The 21,243-nt window shown below is 37.2% G+C and overlaps 1 protein-coding gene and 1 pseudogene across 1 annotated transcript; both read left to right on the forward strand.

Moving 5' to 3' along the window:
- The first annotated feature begins 1,533 nt into the window (after positions 1–1,533).
- LOC132041567 (eukaryotic translation initiation factor-like) lies at positions 1,534–6,130 on the forward strand. Its single transcript, XM_059432268.1, has 5 exons — positions 1,534–1,557; positions 3,053–3,156; positions 4,563–5,103; positions 5,194–5,436; positions 6,092–6,130. Exons 1-5 carry the CDS (start codon positions 1,534–1,536, stop codon positions 6,128–6,130), a joined length of 951 nt encoding a protein of 316 aa, XP_059288251.1.
- Positions 6,131–6,194: 64 nt separating this feature from the next.
- On the forward strand, positions 6,195–14,607 carry LOC132041568 (protein MULTIPOLAR SPINDLE 1-like; annotated as a pseudogene).
- Positions 14,608–21,243: the final 6,636 nt, after the last annotated feature.

Consider the following 21,243-nt stretch of genomic DNA (forward strand, 5'->3'; position numbering starts at 1 on the left):
TTATTGTTTCAGTCATTAATATGTAAAAGAAAAAAAAAGTAAAATAAATATTTACCTTTTGCATGTCTAAGGTTAATGTTATCCCTTCTCCATTGTTGAGGTTCAAAGACTTCCCAAGCAATTCCAAGAACCAAAGCCAACTAGCTTTGGTTTCTTTGTCCACAACAGCCCAAGCAACGGGATAAAAGTGGTTCATTGAGTCTTGTGCAACAACAGTTAATATCCGACCTTTGGCTTTACCTTTCAAAAAGGTCCCATCCAAGTCAATAAAAGGTCTCAGTCTTGCCCTAAACCCTTCTTCAGAGCATCAAAACAAATGTACATCTTTCAAAATCTTCTTTTGCCTTCAGCAAGTGCAGCTTTTGAAACCTTGAGGATGATATCACTTCCAGAATTACTCACCTTCAAGGCATTTACATATCCAACAAGCTTTTTATAATCATCAACGAAAATAAAACATCTATTTATAATTTTGGGTTATTAATCAAATAAAAGGGTCTAATCCTGGTTAAAATCGGATGAAACTGGGCTTCCCGCGTTGGCCGCATGTCCAATGAGGGGTCTTTAGTGGTTTTGGCTTCCATTTGTGCTGAGTCCGCGACGCGGGCATGACACGAAATCCCCCATATTCTGAAACTGTGTTTTTCCGTCATGGCGAGGCTAACACGTGAATGGCACGCCGCGACGCGGGGATGGCACATTTGCTACCTCCCTGTGTCTTCATCAGTTCCAAACTTTAGGCCTCTTATTTGGACACCTTGTGTAAGCTTCATTTGTCCCAAAGTCAACCAAAATTGCCCGATTTTCTATTGTTTGTCCTCGTTATACCTGAATACACAAAATATACCAACATAAGCTCAAATACAATAATTTTAACATATAATTAGCGATTAAAGTCTTAAGAACGAAAGGTAAAGTGACCCTAAACATAGATATTTGTGCCAAATATCAGCAGTATTAGTTGCCTTTTCATTTTTCCAAGATGAATTTGCAGTAAATGCTACTTATTGCCGTTTAAGAGCTCAAGGCAGTAGCAAACTTATCCTGTTCTTTTCTTTATGAAAGATTATGAGAAAACAAAATTGAAATTGAGCTGAATTTTTCTTGTGTATTTCTCTTCCGCACAGCGTGCATATACATAGAAATACAAGGAATAATAATCCTAGCAAACTGCACAGGAGTCCTACCCTAAATGGCTACTCTATAACAAACTAATAATTACATTTGATTTTCCTAATAATTACAATTTGCTATATCAAAAAATTCACTATTTACTCCCTCCGTTTACTTTTATTTATTCAGTATTTTAAAAATAGATTTTTATTTTTTATTACTTTTTAAGATATCAAGATAAGATAATTTATTTTTTTCTATTTTACCCATAAACATTAATTATTACCACTAAATTATTTTTTAGATCTAATAAAAATAAGCATCAATTAATACAGATACAAGGATAAATTACATATTTTATTTATTATTTTCTTAAACAGCATGAAAAGTTTGAAGTGCATAGGTAGAAGTGAACCGAGGATGGCTGCCACGTGTCCCATTGTGGTTTGAACTGATGAAGAAGTAGGAAAATCACTTGACTCTTTGACCCAAAATCATTTTCATCTTCACCAAAAACTCATCTCAACCGATGTGGTTGATTACATGATCAATAATTCCAACAATATTTATATGTATAACTCAGAAATGCTCAAAAGGGTGATGCTGTTTCTTGTTTTGGAGATTTATCAAGTGTTTTCCAGAGATTAACTTAAATGTCTCACAACCAACGGGTAATTCTTTAATCTTCAAATATCTCTTTGATGACCAACTCTCTCTACTTGGACGCTCTCTTGAATGTGTATGTGTTGTTGAATGCTGGTACTTGTAAAGTTTAGTGGGAATTTCAGCAGAAAGATTCGCTTCAACTTTACGGCATATTAAAGTAGGCTTCAACTTATATAGTCTAACAAGAACACTAACGCTTACGTGACAATTTTAGATGCCATATCACAATAATGCCAATATTTGTATTTACTTGCTTAACTTTATATGCTCGTGCGCTACTACTAAGACACTCAAAGTTTGGAGATACCGCTTACTGGCGCTAAATTGGCGATTTATTTATGTATTATGTCTAAAGTTTATTACTCCCTCCGGATAAAAAAAGAGTCCACTTAGCCATTTCAGACACCCCTTAAGAAAATATTAATTTCTAGATAAAAATAAGTAATTTTACTAAACTAATCCCTAATTAAATAGGCATTAAAATTTGATCATATAACACTTAATAGGGGCAAATATGGAAAAATAAGATTAATTCTTTCTGATTTCCATGTTTTAATTTTCTTTATCCAAGAACTGTTTCGATTTTTGATCCGGAGGGAGTACTAGATAAAGTTTTTTATTCTTTTTTTTTTTCATTCAATTTTAAAAACTTCCTCTATGAAATGTGTTTTGACTATATCCTTGTTCAGTTTCCTTTAAGTTTTAACTGATGTTGTTATCAGGCTTTAGATTTTGCTAGATAGTTGTTGAGTTTAATTTCTATACTGACAGTGTGACTAACTTCCTCTATGAGCGTTTTCCTTTCCTGTTCAGTATATATTCAATCCAAGCCGAAATAGAAAAAGCCGCAAGCACCACTAAACATCAGTAGGAAAGATTGTTTATACAATTAGAGATTACTTAATATAATCGATTAAAATACAGACCATGTTAGTGTATTTGAGTTAAATGCATACTGGAGTGTAGAATAAGAATATCCTTTGTTCTAGCAATCCATTCTTATGTAGTGCATGTTAAAGGGTGTTTAGATCACTGTATCCGCTCTAATTTAGTGCACCACTAAACTTTAATTAGTCAATTAATGATAAAAAGTTGGAAGATTTCTACAATGATGAGGACATCTGTCTTTTTCTTCACATCTCCCAATTTTTTACTTTTAGTAATGGGCTAATGGCAAGGGCTTTTTTGTTGTCTTGAGTTTAAGACAACAGTTGTGTCTGATATACAACTATCTATCAGTTCTTGATATCAGAAACCTTTGTTTGTGAATCAGGGAGGACCTGCTCCTACACTAATCAAAGGTGAGATGCCATGCTCAGCTGCTCGAAGAAGCAATCTTTCTGACAAAGATCGTGTCTTGTTGAAGACTGTGAAGGGGTAATTTTTTTCTCTGTTATTGTTATGCATTTAATTCAAAAACATGTGCTAACATTGTGGTTCAATTACTCTGTGTCTTACTGTCCATCTTTCGGTACCCCCCATTTACTGCTTTATCACCTTTCTGTTAGATGTCTGGATGCCTCCGTCATTTAGACCACAATATAAAACTTCATTTGCTGTGTCGTTACTGGACCATGAGACTTGTTTATGTGTGTACTATGATTGCAGAGGTCAGAGAGAAGATGTTGTGATAACAATCAGGTTACTTGAATGAAAAACAAGAAAATAGCGCTGAAGCGAGAAATACGAAGTTTAAAGACTAGAAAGACGAAATTTGAGAAATAATTTCCAAATCTCAAAAGTTGTTACTAATAATCCTATTTGGTTGTAGTAGACCTAATTAGTGGATTATGGCTAATCATGTTTACTAGCAGATTCAATTCAAGAATTTAGATGTAAGTGATCTAGCCCCTTAATTGACTAATTAAAGACCATAATTAGTATAGACTAATTACCTTCTTCAATTAATCGAATAGGACCATAGATATCAAGCAAAAAATTAATCTTATCTCTTAAAAGAAATCTTACACAAAGGTGGAAAGAAAAGAACTCCCAATAATATTGATAACAATGTTGTTTTAAAAAGAACAAAGTCCACCCCCATATATGGGGGTAAATATTGTTCAACCCTCTCCCAAATAACATGGGGTTCGAATCCTACTTTTATGGAAATAATAGGTAGTGAAATCTAGCTAGTAAACTTTACACTAGGAAATTTTTGAACTAGGAGAGCATGTTAATATCGCACTTCTGGTCAAAACTACCTAACAAAAGTAAGGAAAAAAGTGCCAAATTTGCACTAAAAACTAAAACAGCCAATTTTTTGGCGTGGTTTGCCAGCCCTTTTGGGCATGATTCTCAGCCCATTTTGGGCAGATTTTTCAGCTCTTTTAGGGCTCCATGTGGGTCCCAATTTACTCTTCTTGGGCTTGGGTTTGGACTTGCACCATGAAATATGTGTAGCTCTTAGCCATTCTTTGCCACAATATGTTGACTAATTTTTGGGCTCTTCTTCCATGATAAGCATCTTCTTTATCCTTGCTGCTGGAGCTATCATGTACGTTCTTAGTCTGGATGTTAGTATGAATGAAGTCCTGTCTCTCTTTGTGTGTGTGTGATTAAGTAAGGATCATTTAGTTCTTGTTTTCGGAATTTCTATTATTAGAGTAATGGTAATTCTATTACGGCATTATTCAAAAAAAAAAAAAAAAAAAGAACCTCTCTAGCTCCCAAGGTAGGGATTAGATCTACGTACACTCTACCCTCCCCTGACCCCACTTTTGTGGGATTTCACTGGGTATGTTGTTGTTGTATTGAAGCTACTAACTGATATAGATTTGCAGTATACTCAACCAGCCAACTATAAAGAAATTTGATCTCCTCAAAGGTCAACTGCTAGATTCAGGGATAACTAGGGCAGACACCCTAAAGGGCTGTCCTCCCATATCAGGGATACGTCTCTCTTTGTTATTTTCTTTTTCAAATTTTCCTTGTCTGCCATGGAGATTTGACGTGCTTTTCTCTTCACTCCAGGGTGTTGTCTCCTTGATATTTGACAAGGCTATACTGGAATCAACCTCCTGCTCGATGTATGCCCAACTGTGTTCTGATCTCAATGAAAAGCTGCCTTCATTTCCTTCTGATAAACCTGGTGGCAATGAGATCACGTTCAAGCGTGTTCTATTGAATAACTGTCAGCAGGTGTTTGAAGGTGCTGACAAATTTCGAGAAGAGGCGAGGCAAATGACAGCCCCTGAGCCGGAGTCGGAACGTAAGGACAAAGAAAGGCTGATCAAAATTCGCACGCTTGGCAATAGTAAGCTTATTGGAGAGCTTTGGAAGCAAAAGATGGTCCCTGGAAGAATTGTTCATGAGATTGTTCTGGTTGTTAGTTGCTTCCTTTTCCTCAGGTCTTTTTGTTTCTTTAATGCATTAAAATGTACTAATGATTGTCTTTGCTGGTTTTGTTCACAGGAACTATTCGGACAGGATCCTAAAAGTTGTCCGGAAGAAGAGAATGTTGAAGCTATTTGTCAGTTTTTCAACACCCTCGGCAAGCAGCTTGATGAGAACCAAAATTCAAGGCTCTTCAATGATGTGTACTTTGACCGGTTGAAAGAACTATCAACAAACCCTCAGTTGTATCCACGGCTAAGGTTTATGGTTCGTGATGTGCTTGATTTAAGTTCCAATCACTGGGTCCCTAAGCAGGAAGAGGTAACACATCATTACAACAACAACAACAACATACCCAGTGAAATCCTATAATGTGGGGTCTGGGGAGCGTAAAGTGTACGCTGTACCTTACCCTATCTCGGAAGATAGGAGGTCAAGCTTTCCGAAAGACCCTCGGCTCAAGAGAAAACATGACGAGAAAAGGTCAGATAAGCACAAGCAGTTCAAAGCAATAAGAAAATGAAACTAACGAAAGCGAAAAAGTTATGATAAAGCAATCTGAGAAAAAGAAGCAGTAGCTACGAAGTACAAGAAACAATATATAGTAGCAAGAATCAAAGGATAATAGACTATATTTGTATTGTCAATACGCGTTTTATTTCGCGTCTACAAAGGTTTCTTTATAACTTAATAGTAGTATTCATTTAATACATCTACAAAGATTTCATGGTATTGCTATACAGAGGTTATCTTTCTTATATGGTCAACCAAATGCAACATTGCTTATACCAATACGAGGATTTTTACTTTAAGATCACTCCTATCAAACACCAAGAGGATAATTGGTTAAGCTTATAAATCTGTCGAATTAGCTTATACTCCTTCCGTCCCAATGCATGTGAAATTCTTTTCTTTTCAGTCAATCTAAAAAAAAATGAAATCTTTCTATGTTACTTAATAATTTAACTTTAAACAGGTTATTATTAATAAGATGATTTACAACCACACAATTTAACGGGTTTCTCCCCGTTTCTTCTCTATTTATAAACAAGCTACTCCCGCCAATTCCCAATAGAGAAATGGAGATAGTGAAATCATAGCAAGCAAAGAGCAACTCAAATGAATCCCTTAAACTCGTTGTCGCAATGGCTCTCGTCCGATCAAAACTCCTCCACAAACCTTCCGTACCGCCACCTCTGCCTTCTTACTCCGATGATGCTCTTAAATGGAAACGAAAAGTTCGATATCACTTTCCTTTAATGACTTCGTTTTTCTTATTTCTATTGTCTCATAGAAGTTGAGCGGACTAATTTGAATCAATTCTAAATTTTAATTTAAAAAACTCATACGATAACACGACCAATTTCATATAATTTGTACAGGAATTGTTTAGACCGTGACTAACAACGATTGAATTGTTATACGGTTAATAATAATGTACGAATTTCAATTAATTCTGACTTTTTTTCTTCGCTGCTCCGTTTCCTTGCGATGATGCTCTTAAGTCGAAACGCAAAGTTCTGATCAATTTCTCTCAATAATTTTTCGTTTTTCTTATTTCTATTATTCCTAGTAGAAATTACAGTGTATATATAGGGTAGATTTTCTGTATTTATGAAGATATATTAACTTTTGAACACCCTAAACAAATGCAAAAGGTTAGCTCAAGTGGTCCAGGGTGTTCAAAAGTGTCTCTAGTGTCTTAGGATCGACTCCCATCAACAACATTATTTTTAATATTTAGCTTTTGTTGTTTTTTTCGAACCCCCGGGTGAAAATCCTGGATCCGCCATAGAGCTCTCAAGTGGAAACGAAAAGTTCGAATCAATTTCCTTTAATTCTTCTTCTTTGTAGAAGTTGCATGTGTGATGAATTTCAATTTATTCTAATTTTGTAAATTTTCTTAGGCGAAAGAGCGTAAACGAGATATTCTTAGACTCAAGGAAGATCTCAAAGTAGCCGAAGGTTAGATTCTTCATTTTCGTAGTACATTAAACTAAACAAAGTTTGTTTTACTTTCTCTTCTTAATTATATTGAAAAGTTGATGATCGCAGCAAGTTTTGTGAGTATCTGTTGTTACGTATTTGATATTGATTGTCAGATAGTGTAGTTCTGCATTCCGACCTCAGAATTTTGTGACTTAATTGTGTTTTTTGTTTTTAAATCGAAATTGCAATCCGGTGTCTATATAAATAGATTCGTTTAGAACGGCTGTTTTTTTGGTTGTTTTTCATTCCTTTTTTTTTTTTTTTTTTTTTTTTTTTAAGTTTACTTCTCTTTTAAATGTTTATATTGAAATTTTGATGATCGCCGCAATTTTACTGAGGATCTATTATTATGTGATCCATTTCGATTTGCAAATAACAATGTGTCGTTCTGACCATCTAGGTTTTCATTTCTGATTATCTAGCTATATTCTGACCTCGAAATTTTGTTACTTAATTTTGTCTTTCCTTTTAAAATCAAAATTCAATAATAAAGAAGTACCCGAGGATTTTCGTTATATTTTAAGCTAACTTTTTTTCAGTTTACTTCTCTTTTAAATGTTTAAATTGAAATTTTGATGATCGCCGCAATTTTCCTGAGGATCTATTAATAAGTATTCCATTTTGATTGGCAAATAACAATGTGTAGTTCTGACCATCTAGATTTTACATTTCTGATCATTTTGCTATATTCCAACTCAAAATTATGTGACTTAATTGTGTCTTTCCTTTTATAATCAAAATTGAATGATATAGAGGAGTTACCCGAGGATTTTCGTTATAATTTAAGCTAATCTTTTTTAGTTTACTTCCCTTTAAATGTTTATAGTGAAATTTTGATGATCGCTGCAGTTTTCCTGAGGATCTATTTTAAGTGATCCATTGCGATTTGCAAATAACAATGTGTAGTTCTAACCATCTAAGTTTCACATTGCTGATTATTTTGCTATATGCCGGCTCAAAATTTTGTGACTTAATTGTGTCTTTCCAATTAAAATCAACAATGAATGATAAGAAGAGTTACCTGAGGATATTTTGTTATATGTTTGAATTTGAGTTACTAATGTGTTGTTTGTATAGGTAGATTAACATTGAACAGCTATTTGTTCTGATTATTTTCCCTTTTTTCTGGAGTAAGATGGTTCGCAATGTGACATATTTCCAAAAAGTGCATCATGCAAGTGTTATTTCTTTGATAAGTTGGGATCTACGAGAATTGGAGATAGTTCTGATCAACGGTTCAGTGATGTGCTGCGGAGAAGATTTCTCAGACGAGGTTTATTCTTAAGGAATTCTGTTGTACTTATCGGTCTAAAGTTGTTTATTTGGCTTTCATTAATGTTGTATGCATTAGCTGGGTTAATTGACTTGTATATTTTCCAGTGAGGATTAAGGAGAGAAAGAGGGGAAGAACTGATGATTCCTTGCTTCACCGAATTTCAGGTGAAAATGTTAGAGATGTTCTTATGGATGTAAATTTATCTTTACTTTTGATGGTTAACTTGCAAAATCATGATTTTTAGAAGCTACAATGAGTTTAGATCTTATCATACCTCAGTCATGATAAATCTCATTTCTTACGTGTGCCATAATTTGATCTCTGGAAAGACTCTACGTCCTGTTTGGAAAATTTTCCTGAACATGAATTTTCCTCTATAGATGAGAAGGTTGAATATTTTGTCTTTTATTAAATGGCAGAACATGACAATGAGAATATTGTTGAGCAACTGAGCATGTCAGTTGATTTTCTTTTGGAGCTTTGTGACACTATTTCTCCGCGAAGTGCAAGTTGTTTCTATTAACCACAGCTAGTCATGGTTTGTCTTATGTTATGAATATGATTTCCATGTCTCATATCACTTGCTTTTGTACCAATGTGTTGCAGTTGGAGGAGGGTAATTTTAAGAACTGGTGCAACCAAGCTGTGGACTTTATCCTTGGTAATGACACAATCTTTGCGTTTCCTTTTGCCTTCCTTGTACATTTTTTCATGAGCAACACCTGAAAATTTCAAAGAGTTCCTGATGTGTTTTTTTTTTAAAATTTTATTTGATGACGCGCTGGCGATTAATTATTCTTTTTGTTATTTCACAGATGTACTGTTATTTCCCAATTTCTAGTGTTAAGAATTGTGGTAGAAGCTGAAATCAAAGGGTTAATAAGTGAATATATTATCTGTTCTGAAACATAAATCAAAAAAAAAAAAAAAAAAAAGAGACTGTCCAGTGAAGGTTCATCCTAAGATTTGAGTTTAAAGGAAAGATTGTTCTAAAAGACTGCATTTTGAGAACAATATTCATGGTTTGTACTGTATTTTAAACGAAGCTTTCTAATCTTTACTGAAAAGTGCAACAAGTTCATGACTTGTCAGCTCCTTATATGCAAGTAATTAGCCGTCTCACTGCATAGAGTGCCTAAAGTTCTGAGCTTTCAGTTTTAATAATAAGATAGCACCAGATGGGTTCATCGTTTACTAGCTGTCTTTGTTCTTTAGTGACTTTCAAATTTAGCAGTATTTGTATTTTACTTCTTTAAAGTTACACTTGCTACAATGTCACAAACTGAAAGGAATGCAGAACCTGTGGAAGGCATTATCAACAGCTTAATCATGCGTTTATTGAGAAGAATGTGCAGTGCCTTGCAAGAAGATGGTAATTATGTGGTCTCGTCTTATTCATACTGGGTTTCCTAAGACTGGCTTCACCTTAGAAGATTGCGGAAGTATATATTCACCTACATTCAATAATGCTAGAATCAGCGTGTTCAATCAATTACGCTGCTTATATGTTGTACGCTGAAAACTTGTCAATCGCTGTCTACTTGCAAGCTGTCGAAGTAGAATTATTTCCTTATTTAGATTGAGGAAGAGAAATAGCTTCTTGATGCATATACAGAAAAGTAATCATTCGCAGAAGAAAAGATTTCAGAATCCTAATGTGCTCTGGGGCTATGAAAGAGCTAGAGTAGTATAATTTCTATACCCATAATTTTCTGAGTGTACATATTTAAGAAATGGCATTATGAAGTTCTTAATTAAGCTCTGAGATCCCCCCAGCAGGCGTTAAAATAAAAAGATGTTAGTAGATATTCCCAGTTTATGCATATACAGAACAAGGAGATGGTTACCGTCATGATACTGGGAATTGGCAGAGTGCAGCGTTCTTTGGTTTGATGCATATTTAGGAAACAAATCAGCTTTCATATAATAAATGAAGATTGGTTTGTTATACTCCGATCTTCCCATTTTATGCAACACTATTGGATTGGGTTTGAGTTTCAGATGTTAATTTGACTTGAACGAATTTGAATTCTTAAAGCAGTGCGAAATTGTTAAATGAATTTGAGTTCTTGAAAGTTATGACAGTTGTATAAAAGATGCTATTGGTAGAACGGTGTCGAACGTTTTTGGACATTTCAAAATAAGTGGAGTATCATAAATTTGGACCGAGGGGAGTAATATTTGCCATTAAACTATCTGCTTAGTGGAGAAAGAAACCTTGATTTTCTTTTTTTCAGCAGAGCCTAAAAAATGGTTGTTCTCACACAGCATAGATTATGTAAAATGCTTCTAATTATTTTGGATGGATGCTGAACGATATTTGTAAATGAATTATTTATCTTTGATGGAATCAACTTTCGTTAAGATGATTTCAAAGAGCTTCATTGAATCTAATTCTTATTAGTTCAAAATAATATGTATGGCATTGAATAGTTAGAAGCAAAACCATTGAAGTCACAAGAGGGACAGACCCTTAAGGCCCTGTTATCATTGGACTGATAGTTTAGTTGGATCATGAGTTTGAAGTTCAGAGCAATTTAAAGTGATTTTTGCTCTCGGACAGCATCATTTTTTAATATTAAATTCCTCGATGTAACTTACTTATATTTCCTTCTACATAGCTTCTTAACTCTTGATTCCATAATGCATATGTTTCAGAAAATCATCACTTTGACACTGCTGTCCAGTTCTATATTCAACACCTGATGCGTAAGATTGGAAATGAGGCTTTTGTCGGCCTGCGTCTAATATTTGCGGTTTCTCAAAGAATTTCTGTAGTGGCAGAAAGTTTGCTTTTCATGGATCCATTTGATGAAGCCTATCCAAGTATGCATAACTGTATGTACATAATGTAAGTCCCACCAGCTTGTATATAGTCTATAAACTCGTGTTTATCTGGCTTAATTGTTCTTTTATGCTTTTGTTTTGTTTTTGTTTTTAACTTTTTCATCACATAATAGACAGCCGCAGAAGGGGACGGGAAGGGAGAAGGGGGCAGTGGGAGTCAAACCCACACATGTTGTGTGGGAGATTCCCATTGGTACCTCTAGACTATGAGCCTTGAGTGGTGCGTCATGTTTGTTAAATGCCGTTTTCCTTCACTCGTTGAAATTTATTTCTTTGCTGGTGATAATGGATGTACATTATTTTGGTCCTTACTCTTGACGAAATTTCTTTTACTCTATCTATGATATCATATTTTCCTTTCTGGTCATTGACATCTTTCCATATGCTATTTTTATTTTATTTTCTGTTTTTTAGTTTGGAGGTTTGAAGGAACACTATAATTTTTGTATTTGTTTTCATCCACTTGTCTCTCCAGACATTCCTGTTTTGAAGGTGCTTTTAGGCTGAGGAGTTGGAATTTGTTCCATTAGATTTGGAGTTTCTACGGGAGTTTGACATTGACTTTGAGTTGATTATTTCATTCTCTCTTTTGTCAGTTCAGCTAATAGAAAGTTTAAAATGGTTGAATATGTATGTGGTATAATCATATTTCCTTCTAGTATCCTCTAGTGGAGTGATTGCTACTGTATTTTGAGGTCGTCTTGGCAATCTTATTTATTGTAAATGGTGGTTTAGCTGCAGGATTACTTGGCGCGTGCCCCCTAGTATTTGCTTATTACTGCATCCAGATTTTGCTTTCTTTTTATTTTTCATTTGTTTTTATATATTAGTTTTCATGAATTTTCATGAAACTGCACCATTAAAACGAAATCAAAATACTTTTTACTTAATACTCCCTCTGTTTCAATTTATTTGGACCTATTTCCTTTTTAGTCCGTGCCAAAATGAATGACCTCTTTTCCTAATTTGGAAACAAATTCACTTTATGAATGATTTTCATGAATTTTCCTGCTTATTTTGAACCATAAAGTTTCAATGTTTCCCTTCTTAAAAAAATGGGTTCATATAAATTGAAACGGAGGGAGTATATGTTCTCAATTGCAGGATTCACCTTATCGAATTTCTGGTTTCAGATTATTTGCTAATCTGGTCAAATGCTGGAGAATTTGACATAAGTGAGCTTCTTTTAATCACTTGAATACTATAACACATTTGCTCTCCTTATAACCTATTTCCTCTCCTTCCATCGGGTCCGAGGCAGTTCTGCCTCTGGCTGAGGGAATTTCAAATCGATAGGCAATTGGTCCTAAACATATTGCATGTGAGATATATGCCCACAAGAATAATTAGCAGGCTTCCACAAATGACCTATCTGGTGAAGGATCTTTTTCATACTGTTAATGACGGAAATGGACCTAACTTTCTCTGTAGGGCTTTTTGAAGAATGGGTTGGATCAATTCTCCACGGAAGAGAAGCACTGGAACTACTGGAGAACAGGAATTCTCTTTATGTACTGTACATAGATCGTGTGATGGGAGTTGTGGCCAAACAAGTGGGACAGTTGTCATTTCTGCAGAAGCTAAAGATTCTTGAGAACTTGTTTAGCTAAGCACTGACGTGCAGCTTTTTCTTTGTGAACTGTAAGTAACTTGCTTTGAACACAATTCTTCTTTTCTTGTGCATACAAAATTCAGCTGTGTCATCCCAAAGGCTTTGTTACTTAAAATTCAAGAGTTATCTAATTGATTCCCATAGTATTAAAGATCAAAACTAATCCTTTTCGACTAAATGCTAAGTTCACCTTGGAAGTTGAGCTCAATGTTTTCCATATTTTTACTGAATTTCACGATGACTACACTTACCATTTTGTAGTTGTCATTTGTTCTGCATGTTTTTCCACTTTCTCTGTCTATCTCTCTCTCTTTGTGCACCGCTTCCCTCCCTTTCCCGGAGAAAAGTGAAAGATGCTCTTTAAATGTGAAAAGATGAAATGGCATGTAAAGAGTGAACTTGGACATTAACACATTATCATGTGCCGAAAGCCAGAATAAAATCCGTCATCTCTTTATCCTGAACCTGATTCCAGGTTGAAATTTGTCCCACCAAATAGTCGGCTTAAGCAAATCTTTGACTTTCCTTGGCATCACTATTTTTCATTACATGCAAATTGCTCAAGTAACTGATATTCCTTTACGTACCAAGTAGTTGAGATCTTCCAATAAAGAGGTTGGACGGTTTGATTTTTGGATCTTTGTAGTTTAATCTAGACATGTTCTTTTCTCATTTTTTGACTTTTCTTTGTGAAATCAGGGGGTTGGGAATCCGAATCGGATAAGTTTACTTATAAACCAAGAATTCATATTCTAGTATTACCTATTGTCTTTCCCAACTTTAGAGTTGTCCCCTGTCCCCACCTTGTTTATCTTTCAGAGTACATTTTGAAGGGTGATTACAGAGTCCTTCAAACTTTGTTCTCCATTTATGAAGGATTACTAATACCAAAAAGTACGTTATATTTAAAAGATGCAAAAAGGTGTATTGTATTGGATATACTTCTGCATTTTTGCTTGATATAAATAGTGTCCTTCAGAACGTGCTCCTAGCATGCTTCACTTCTTATCTCTCATATTCTTTATTACATTGTGTACATCATCTCTCTAAATAAAATCTTCCTTAGTAGACATGATTAAAGCCAAATCTGTAATGGTTCTCTCATTATTAGCCGCTCTCTTATTGTCCCAATACTACAAAACTTCAGCTTCTAATGACATTTCGCCGTCCACTTCCAAACCTCCACGCCAAAGTCCGCCACTGGGGAAAGAGGGGCAAGTATGTTGCCCTAAAACTGTAGCTACTAACGTCCAGATTAAAAGGAGAGCACGAATCGTTCCCGTTACTCCAAATACGGGTGCTCGCCCAACTCCAAGGAGATCATCGGCTATTGCAAAACATATATCTTCATTTCAACTGAGTTTACCTCTGTTTTATCTCCTTTCACTTAGTTTCTTCTTGCTCTAAGCAGCCGTGCTAGAGTAGAAATATGGTGAAGGCCAACTTGCCGGACAACCAAATAACTGGAATAAACAAAAAGAGAAGGCGAAAAAAAGGCAGTTGGTTCTACCTTATTAGGACGATACAAATGAGTTATTTTTGTCTGTTTAAATTTTCTACAGCGTCTTTGGTAGCTTGAATGGTTGTTCATTTATCCTCCTTTTGCTTTAGGATAAAGTGTGGCTTAATTTTCAAGGCATCGAAGGAGCTGTTGCTTTTTACTGTAAGTTGTAATACATGTTACAAGTCAATTTACAGCTGTGACAGTTATCTATTGCTATTCTAGTCAACTTTTTATTGGTAATGCAAAGCCAAAGTTTCTTTGTGGGTTCTTTTTCCTTACTTTTCTTTCTCCTATATGAAGTGCAAATGTCCCACATAGGTGGAGGAAAGTCTTTCCTTCCTCCTTATATTGAATTGTGTGTTGTTGGGTTAATAAATGGGCTAGAACAAGAAATGGGCCTCGCATCCATGAGAATTGGGGTCCATAGGCAAAAGTGATGAATTCCACACCCCTCCCTCCCTCCCCCCCGCGGGGTATACGTGAGGCCCAAATTCATTCCACGGACGTTATTTTACATATTTGTAACCTCTGAATTAAGTGACTCATTATTCAAGAATTAATGCCAATAATTATTTTCCTCCATTATTCAGATTTATTGGCATAATAAACGTTAACTAACGTTTCTGATTCTTGACTCTATTGTCATCTACCTATAAAACAAGGTTAAGAGATTTCTTGGAAATACAACGAAAAATACATCTTCTCTTCAACTTAAAAATTAATCTTTTCATCTGATTTCTGGGCAACAATTTATGCAAACTCCATACTTCCAGCCAATAGTGCAAGTGTTTGGAAGTCGTCGTGGAACCTTAGGGAGCATATCGGGCTAAACGATTTGCACCGCGGTCGGTCCGCTTCAAGGCAGTGGCTTGCTACGACACAACGGTGATTTGATAAGTTGTTTTCCTCTTTTACTTGTTACTGATCTATATTGTTCCCAGTTTTACTAACAATTTGAAAGCGATTTTCTACAATACTGATCAGATGACTATTTCATCGAACAAAACTCTTCCAGATTTGTCAAAGCTTGAACCTTTGAATGGAAACCTCTAAGTTAAGTGACCCATTATTCAAGAATTAATGCCAATAATTATTTTCCTCCATTATTCAAATTTATTGGCATAATTATTTTCTGAAAGTTAACTAACTTTTCTGATTCTTGACTCTATTGTCATCTACCTATAAAACAAGGTTCAGAGATTTGTTGGAAATACAATGAAAAATACATCATCTGTTCTACTTAAAAATTAATCTTTTCTTCTGATTTCTGGGCAACAATTTATGCAAACTCCATACTTTCAGCCAGTAGTGCAAGTGTTTGGAAGTCGTCGTGGAGCCTTAGTGTAACACCCCGCATCTTGGAACTGAGTTTAAGCTCATATCATTAGAGTTCTAGTGGAAACACTGAAGGTTTGAACGTTTTGCGAAAATGGTTGATAGGCCTATTTCGGGCAGCGATAACTCCTTGATCGGTTTGGAATTTGGTAAAGTAACCTTAATGAGACTGTAGTATGTAGAAATACCTTTCTAACGATATAAGGACCAAGCCAATCGAGAGATCGGAGCAAGGAGATATGATCGTCTCAATATGGCTAAGAGTAAGGCACTTGAAATCCTATAGAATCGGCTAAGTTTTCGATACGTCTGCCTTCCAGTAAATTTTCATGAAAATCCGTTGGGAATTTGAGAAAAACTTCCTTGATGAAAATTGTAGATCTTTGAAATAGCTTTCCAATGGTATCTTACGGGGGTCAAACGGACATCTGTGCAAAAAGTTATGCCCATTTTACTGAAGCATGTTGTTGGAAATTCTGCACTGGCGTAACGGTGACGTTACGGACCGTAACTCGTGTTACGGGCCGTAACAGTGGACCGTAACGTCCCAAAAATTTCCAGAAGCTCACTGGAAATTTTCACCAAGGTACGGTACAAAGTTACGGTCCGTACCTTGTGTTACGGGACCGTAACGATGGACCGTATCTTGGTCCGTATATACGTTTCGGGTCACCTGACTTCGGAGGCCATAACCCTATCATAAATTGGGAATTTGGGAAAACTCAAAGAACAAAAGTTGTAGATAATTGAAATATCTTTCCAACCATAGGTCGTGGGATCATAGGTGACATCGGGATAGGGAGATATGGACGTTTTAAGACGAAAGGTCCCAACCCGATTTCAAGTTGGGTCAAACCCATTTCCCCTTGGTATTTAAGGGAAATGTTAACCCTAGCAGCCCCATTTCCTCCATATTTTCAGATTTTAGAGAGAGAAAGGAGAGAGAGGAGAATTAGAGAGAGAAAGTAGAGAATCAACCAAGTTGAAGGCCCCGAATCCCGAGCTCGTGAAGGATAAAGTGTAGTATAAGTTCTTGCCGTCGTTCTAAGCTACAAATCAAACTTGGGGTGTTGATTTCGTGGTGGATGCTCATAAAGGTAATATTCCTACTCTCAAATCATTTATAGTTGAGAATTGATGAATTCTTGGAGAATAACAAATGGGTTTGATAAAGGAAATTATATGAATTATCTAGAGTTTTGGATTTGTTGATTTGGGATTGTTGTATTCATGTGGGTGATGAAGAATGATGTTGATTACACCTAATTGAGATTGTAGAATCACCTAGAAGTAATAGAATGGGAATTGGGTGAAGAAATCACCATTAATGGAGATTATGGAGCTTCATGCCCACTAAGTGTTTGATAAAATGCTTAGATGACCAAAGCATGAATATTATTGCTAATATAGAATCCCTTTGACTTGTATTGATATAGATCAAAGTTGAAAAGGTTGACGAACATTGTATTACGCTCAAAGGCTGGAATTAAGGTATGTGAGGCTAACTATCTACGTTAGGGAATGTTCATGATTCTCCCTACGCCTCATTCTTCATACTTGTAAGTGATGTGACTCAGAATACAATTTGCCGATTTTATGATATGTTGTAGAGCGTTATCTTCTAAGGTTGCGATTCTGAGAATTCGTTCATGGCTATCAATTTGAATATCATGAACTCAACACGTAATCTTTATAGACTTATGTATTGTTACCACATGAGTCTCAGTCTAGAAATTCAGTATGCTTTAAACGATCGGTGTTTTCGATTCGATCCGGTATGTCTATTTCGGTTCGGCATTGCTCATGGTTGTTATGGTCTCGGTCCTTATAAATTAATCATAATTATACATATGTGATTTTGCCGAGGGCATATTACGATCTTGTGTATACGTATACATGGCGGGGCCATTGGTGACGCCTTACTAGGCGAGGGCCATAGCGTGCATTTATTATTGGGCCGGGCCCCGCATATACAAACACGGATAATACGGATGATTCGAGATATAGAGCGGGGAGTATTCATATCTCTACTTCCTTGCTATTACGATTACGATTATCGGTTTCGGTTTCGGTTTCGGTATTTTATTGCTTCGGTTGCTTTACATACCAAGTACAATTCAAATGTCTTGATGTCCCTTTGTGCAGGGGCTTTGCGTCTCGCGATGCGAGTAACGATATACGAGGTTGACGACTCGGCTATTTAGGGTGCACGTATCGTCTATTGGTGAGCCCCAAATTCCTTCGGGGCGTTGTTAGTTATCCGGTCGATTCGGTTTATAGATGTTCTATTATTCGGCACTCTTGGGAGGCTTCATAGACACGATTCGACGATCGATATTTATTATGTTAGCCTTGTTGGCGGTCGTTCGATTGTTTGGTTTAGCCATGTTGGCTACTTTCGGATATGTTCGAGATTGTCTAAGTATTTCCGCATTATGATATTTCGGTGAGGCTTTTAGTTAATCGACATGTGTTAGTTTTATTTTATAAATTAGTTATGTTTTGATATCATGTTGATTCGGCCCGGCCCGATTGGTTCGCTCGGTCACATACGGTCGGGCACGGGTGCCGTGTTACGTCCGGAGCCCGGGTTCGGGCGTGACAAAGCTTGGTATCGAGCATTAGGTTCAAGTGTCTTAGGGAGTCTATGAAGCGTGTCCGGTGGGGTCTCTTTTATATGAGTGAGGGCCCCGCACATATAAACGATTGACCACCAAGACATTCGGATTGTCTCACTTCTTTCATACTTTAAATCGTGCGATTAGAGCATTACTCTTAGGATTTCCTTCTGGTCGTGCGAGTACGTATTTTCAGAAAATGCCTTATAAGAGAAAGTACAACAAGAGGAACACAGCCACCAGTCAAAGAGCATCGAAGCGACACGAAGAGCTGCTCCGACTAAACACGAGTCCCCACGACTCCTACAGCTACACCTCCTAACACTTCGGACATGGATATGAGAGGAGCCATCCAGCTTCTTACTCAGATCGTTGCCAACCAGGCACAGCGACAAGAATCAGCCCCCAGCTCAGGTGCTAGTAGTGGGCCAAATAGTTCTAGGACTCAGGAGTTTTTGCGGATGAAGCCGCCAGTGTTCACCGGGTCAAGGAAGGAGGAAGAACCCCAGAATTTCATTGATGGACTCCAGAAAATATTTCGTGTGATGCATGCTACTGATACAGAGGTAGCAGAACTCAGAGCTTTCAGTGCAAAGATGTGGCCCATATTTGGTATGAGACATGGGAACAGTTCCGAGGGGAGGATGCGCCTTCTGCTACTTGGGATGAGTTTGAAGACACTTTTATTGAGCACTTCATACCAATTGAGGTCAGGGAAGCCAAGGCCACTGAGTTTGAGAATCTAAGGCGAAGGACATTTGCCCCATTCGTGATTATTACCTCAAGTTCGTGTCATTGTCCGGACATGCTCCTCACATGGTTCCGATATGAGAGCGTGGTTAGAAGATTTGTACTTGGGCTTAAACCCGAGTTGCACGGGGATGCCAATACGGTACTCGAATGACAAGATAACTATTTCCAAGATGCGGCATTCGTCCAAGGTAACGAGACTAGGCCTGAAGGAAGAAGAAACCTGAAGCGGGAAGATAGGAATTTAGTAAGAAGGCTAAGTCTACGGGAAATTTCGGTCGAGGAGGAGAAACCACACACATCCTTCAAGAATGGGTTATCGAGAACTGCTCGGTCTACGATTAGTGTTCCATTTCGGATGTCTAAGTTTAGCCGGAAGAGTCAAAATTTTGAAGCGACTACATATCCTTCTTGCGGCAAGTGTGGAAGAAAACCCGGGGTATCCGTTCGGGCACGGATGGTTGTTTCGGGTGCGGTCAGCAGGGCCACTATCTGAAGGATTGCCCATCCGCAAGACAGAATACTGGGGGTAATGTAGCTCACTCCACGAATTCAGCGGTCCCTCGAAATAATCAGGCCCAGCAGGGGAACAATGCAGCTAGGTTCGGAAACACAAGCGGTGGGCAAAACCGTTTGTATGCATTGACAGGCCGTCAGGATACAGAAGCTCGTACAGATGTTGTCACAGGTACACTCACGGTTTTCTTTGTTGAAGTATATGCCCTTATTGACCCGGGATCCACCTTACCTTATGAAACCCTCATGTTGCTAAGAAGTTTGGTATTGAACTTGAAAAGTTGCACGAACCTTTCGAAGTACCCTTTAGGTTGGGGGGGGGGGGGGGGGGGAATCGGTTATAGTTAGGCGTATCTATAGGGGTTGTCCTAAGATTTACAATGTCAGCCGAGTCAAGCCATTAGGATAGAGTATGCCAGTTATGCATACAGTAGCAATCGGTTCATATAAATAAATTTAGTTTTTTTTTTTCCCATGATAAATTTCTCAGATGAGAGTCGTCAATTTTGTACAGTATGAGGGAATTACAGAAGATAAGGAACGTTAATTAGATCCCATCAAAAGAGAAGAATTTATAAGTATAAGATACTAGCCTTGGTCTAAGGGGGGGATGCATAAATCGCCGAAGTCAGTGAGGTAATTGAAGACCGGAGGGTTATTATGAGATATGAATAGTCGTAGTTCGATCTCCGTGTTTCATGTCGTGTTTCCTTCACGTTCATGTAGTCAAACTATGTCCGACCATATTGTTAACCATGACCCATCATTCGAGGACGAATGATCCCAAGGGAGATATTGTAACACCCGCATCTTGGGCGAGTTTAAGCTCATATCATTAGAGTTCTAGTGGAAACATTTGAAGGTTTGAACGTTTTGCGAAAATGGTTGATAGGCCTATTTCGGGACGGCGATAACTCCTTGATCGGTTTGGAATTTGGTAAAGTAACCTTAATGAGACTGTAGTATGTAGAAATACCTTTCTAACGATATAAGGACCAAGCCAATCGAGAGATCGGAGCAAGGAGATATGATCGTCTCAATATGGCTAAGAGTAAGGCACTTGAAATCCTATAGAATCGGCTAAGTTTTCGATACGTACGCTTCCGAGTAAATTTTCATGAAAATCCGTTGGGAATTTGAGAAAAACTTCCTTGATGAAAATTGTAGATCTTTGAAATAGATTTCCAATGGTATCTTACGGGGGTCAAACGGACATACGTGCAAAAAGTTATGCCCGTTTCTTGAAGCATGTTGTCGGAAATTCTGCACAGCGTAACGGTGACGTTACGGACCGTAACTCGTGTTACGGGCCGTAACAGTGGACCGTAACGTCCCAAAAATTTCCAGAAGCTCACTGGAAATTTTCACCAAGGTACGGTACAAAGTTACGGTCCGTACCTTGTGTTACGGACCGTAACGGTGACCGTATCTTGGTCGTATATACGTTTCGGGTCACGACTTCGGGAGGCCATAACCCTATCATAAATTGGGAATTTGGGAAAACTCAAAGAACAAAAGTTGTAGATAATTGAAATATCTTTCCAACCATAGGTCGTGGGATCATAGGTGACATCGGGATAGGGAGATATGGACGTTTTAAGACGAGAAAGGTCCCAACCCGATTTCAAGTTGGGTCAAACCCATTTCCCCTTGGTATTTAAGGGAAATGTTAACCCTAACA

This window comes from Lycium ferocissimum, unplaced genomic scaffold (assembly GCF_029784015.1).
Source record: "Lycium ferocissimum isolate CSIRO_LF1 unplaced genomic scaffold, AGI_CSIRO_Lferr_CH_V1 ctg1076, whole genome shotgun sequence".
Lineage (NCBI taxonomy): Eukaryota > Viridiplantae > Streptophyta > Magnoliopsida > Solanales > Solanaceae > Lycium > Lycium ferocissimum.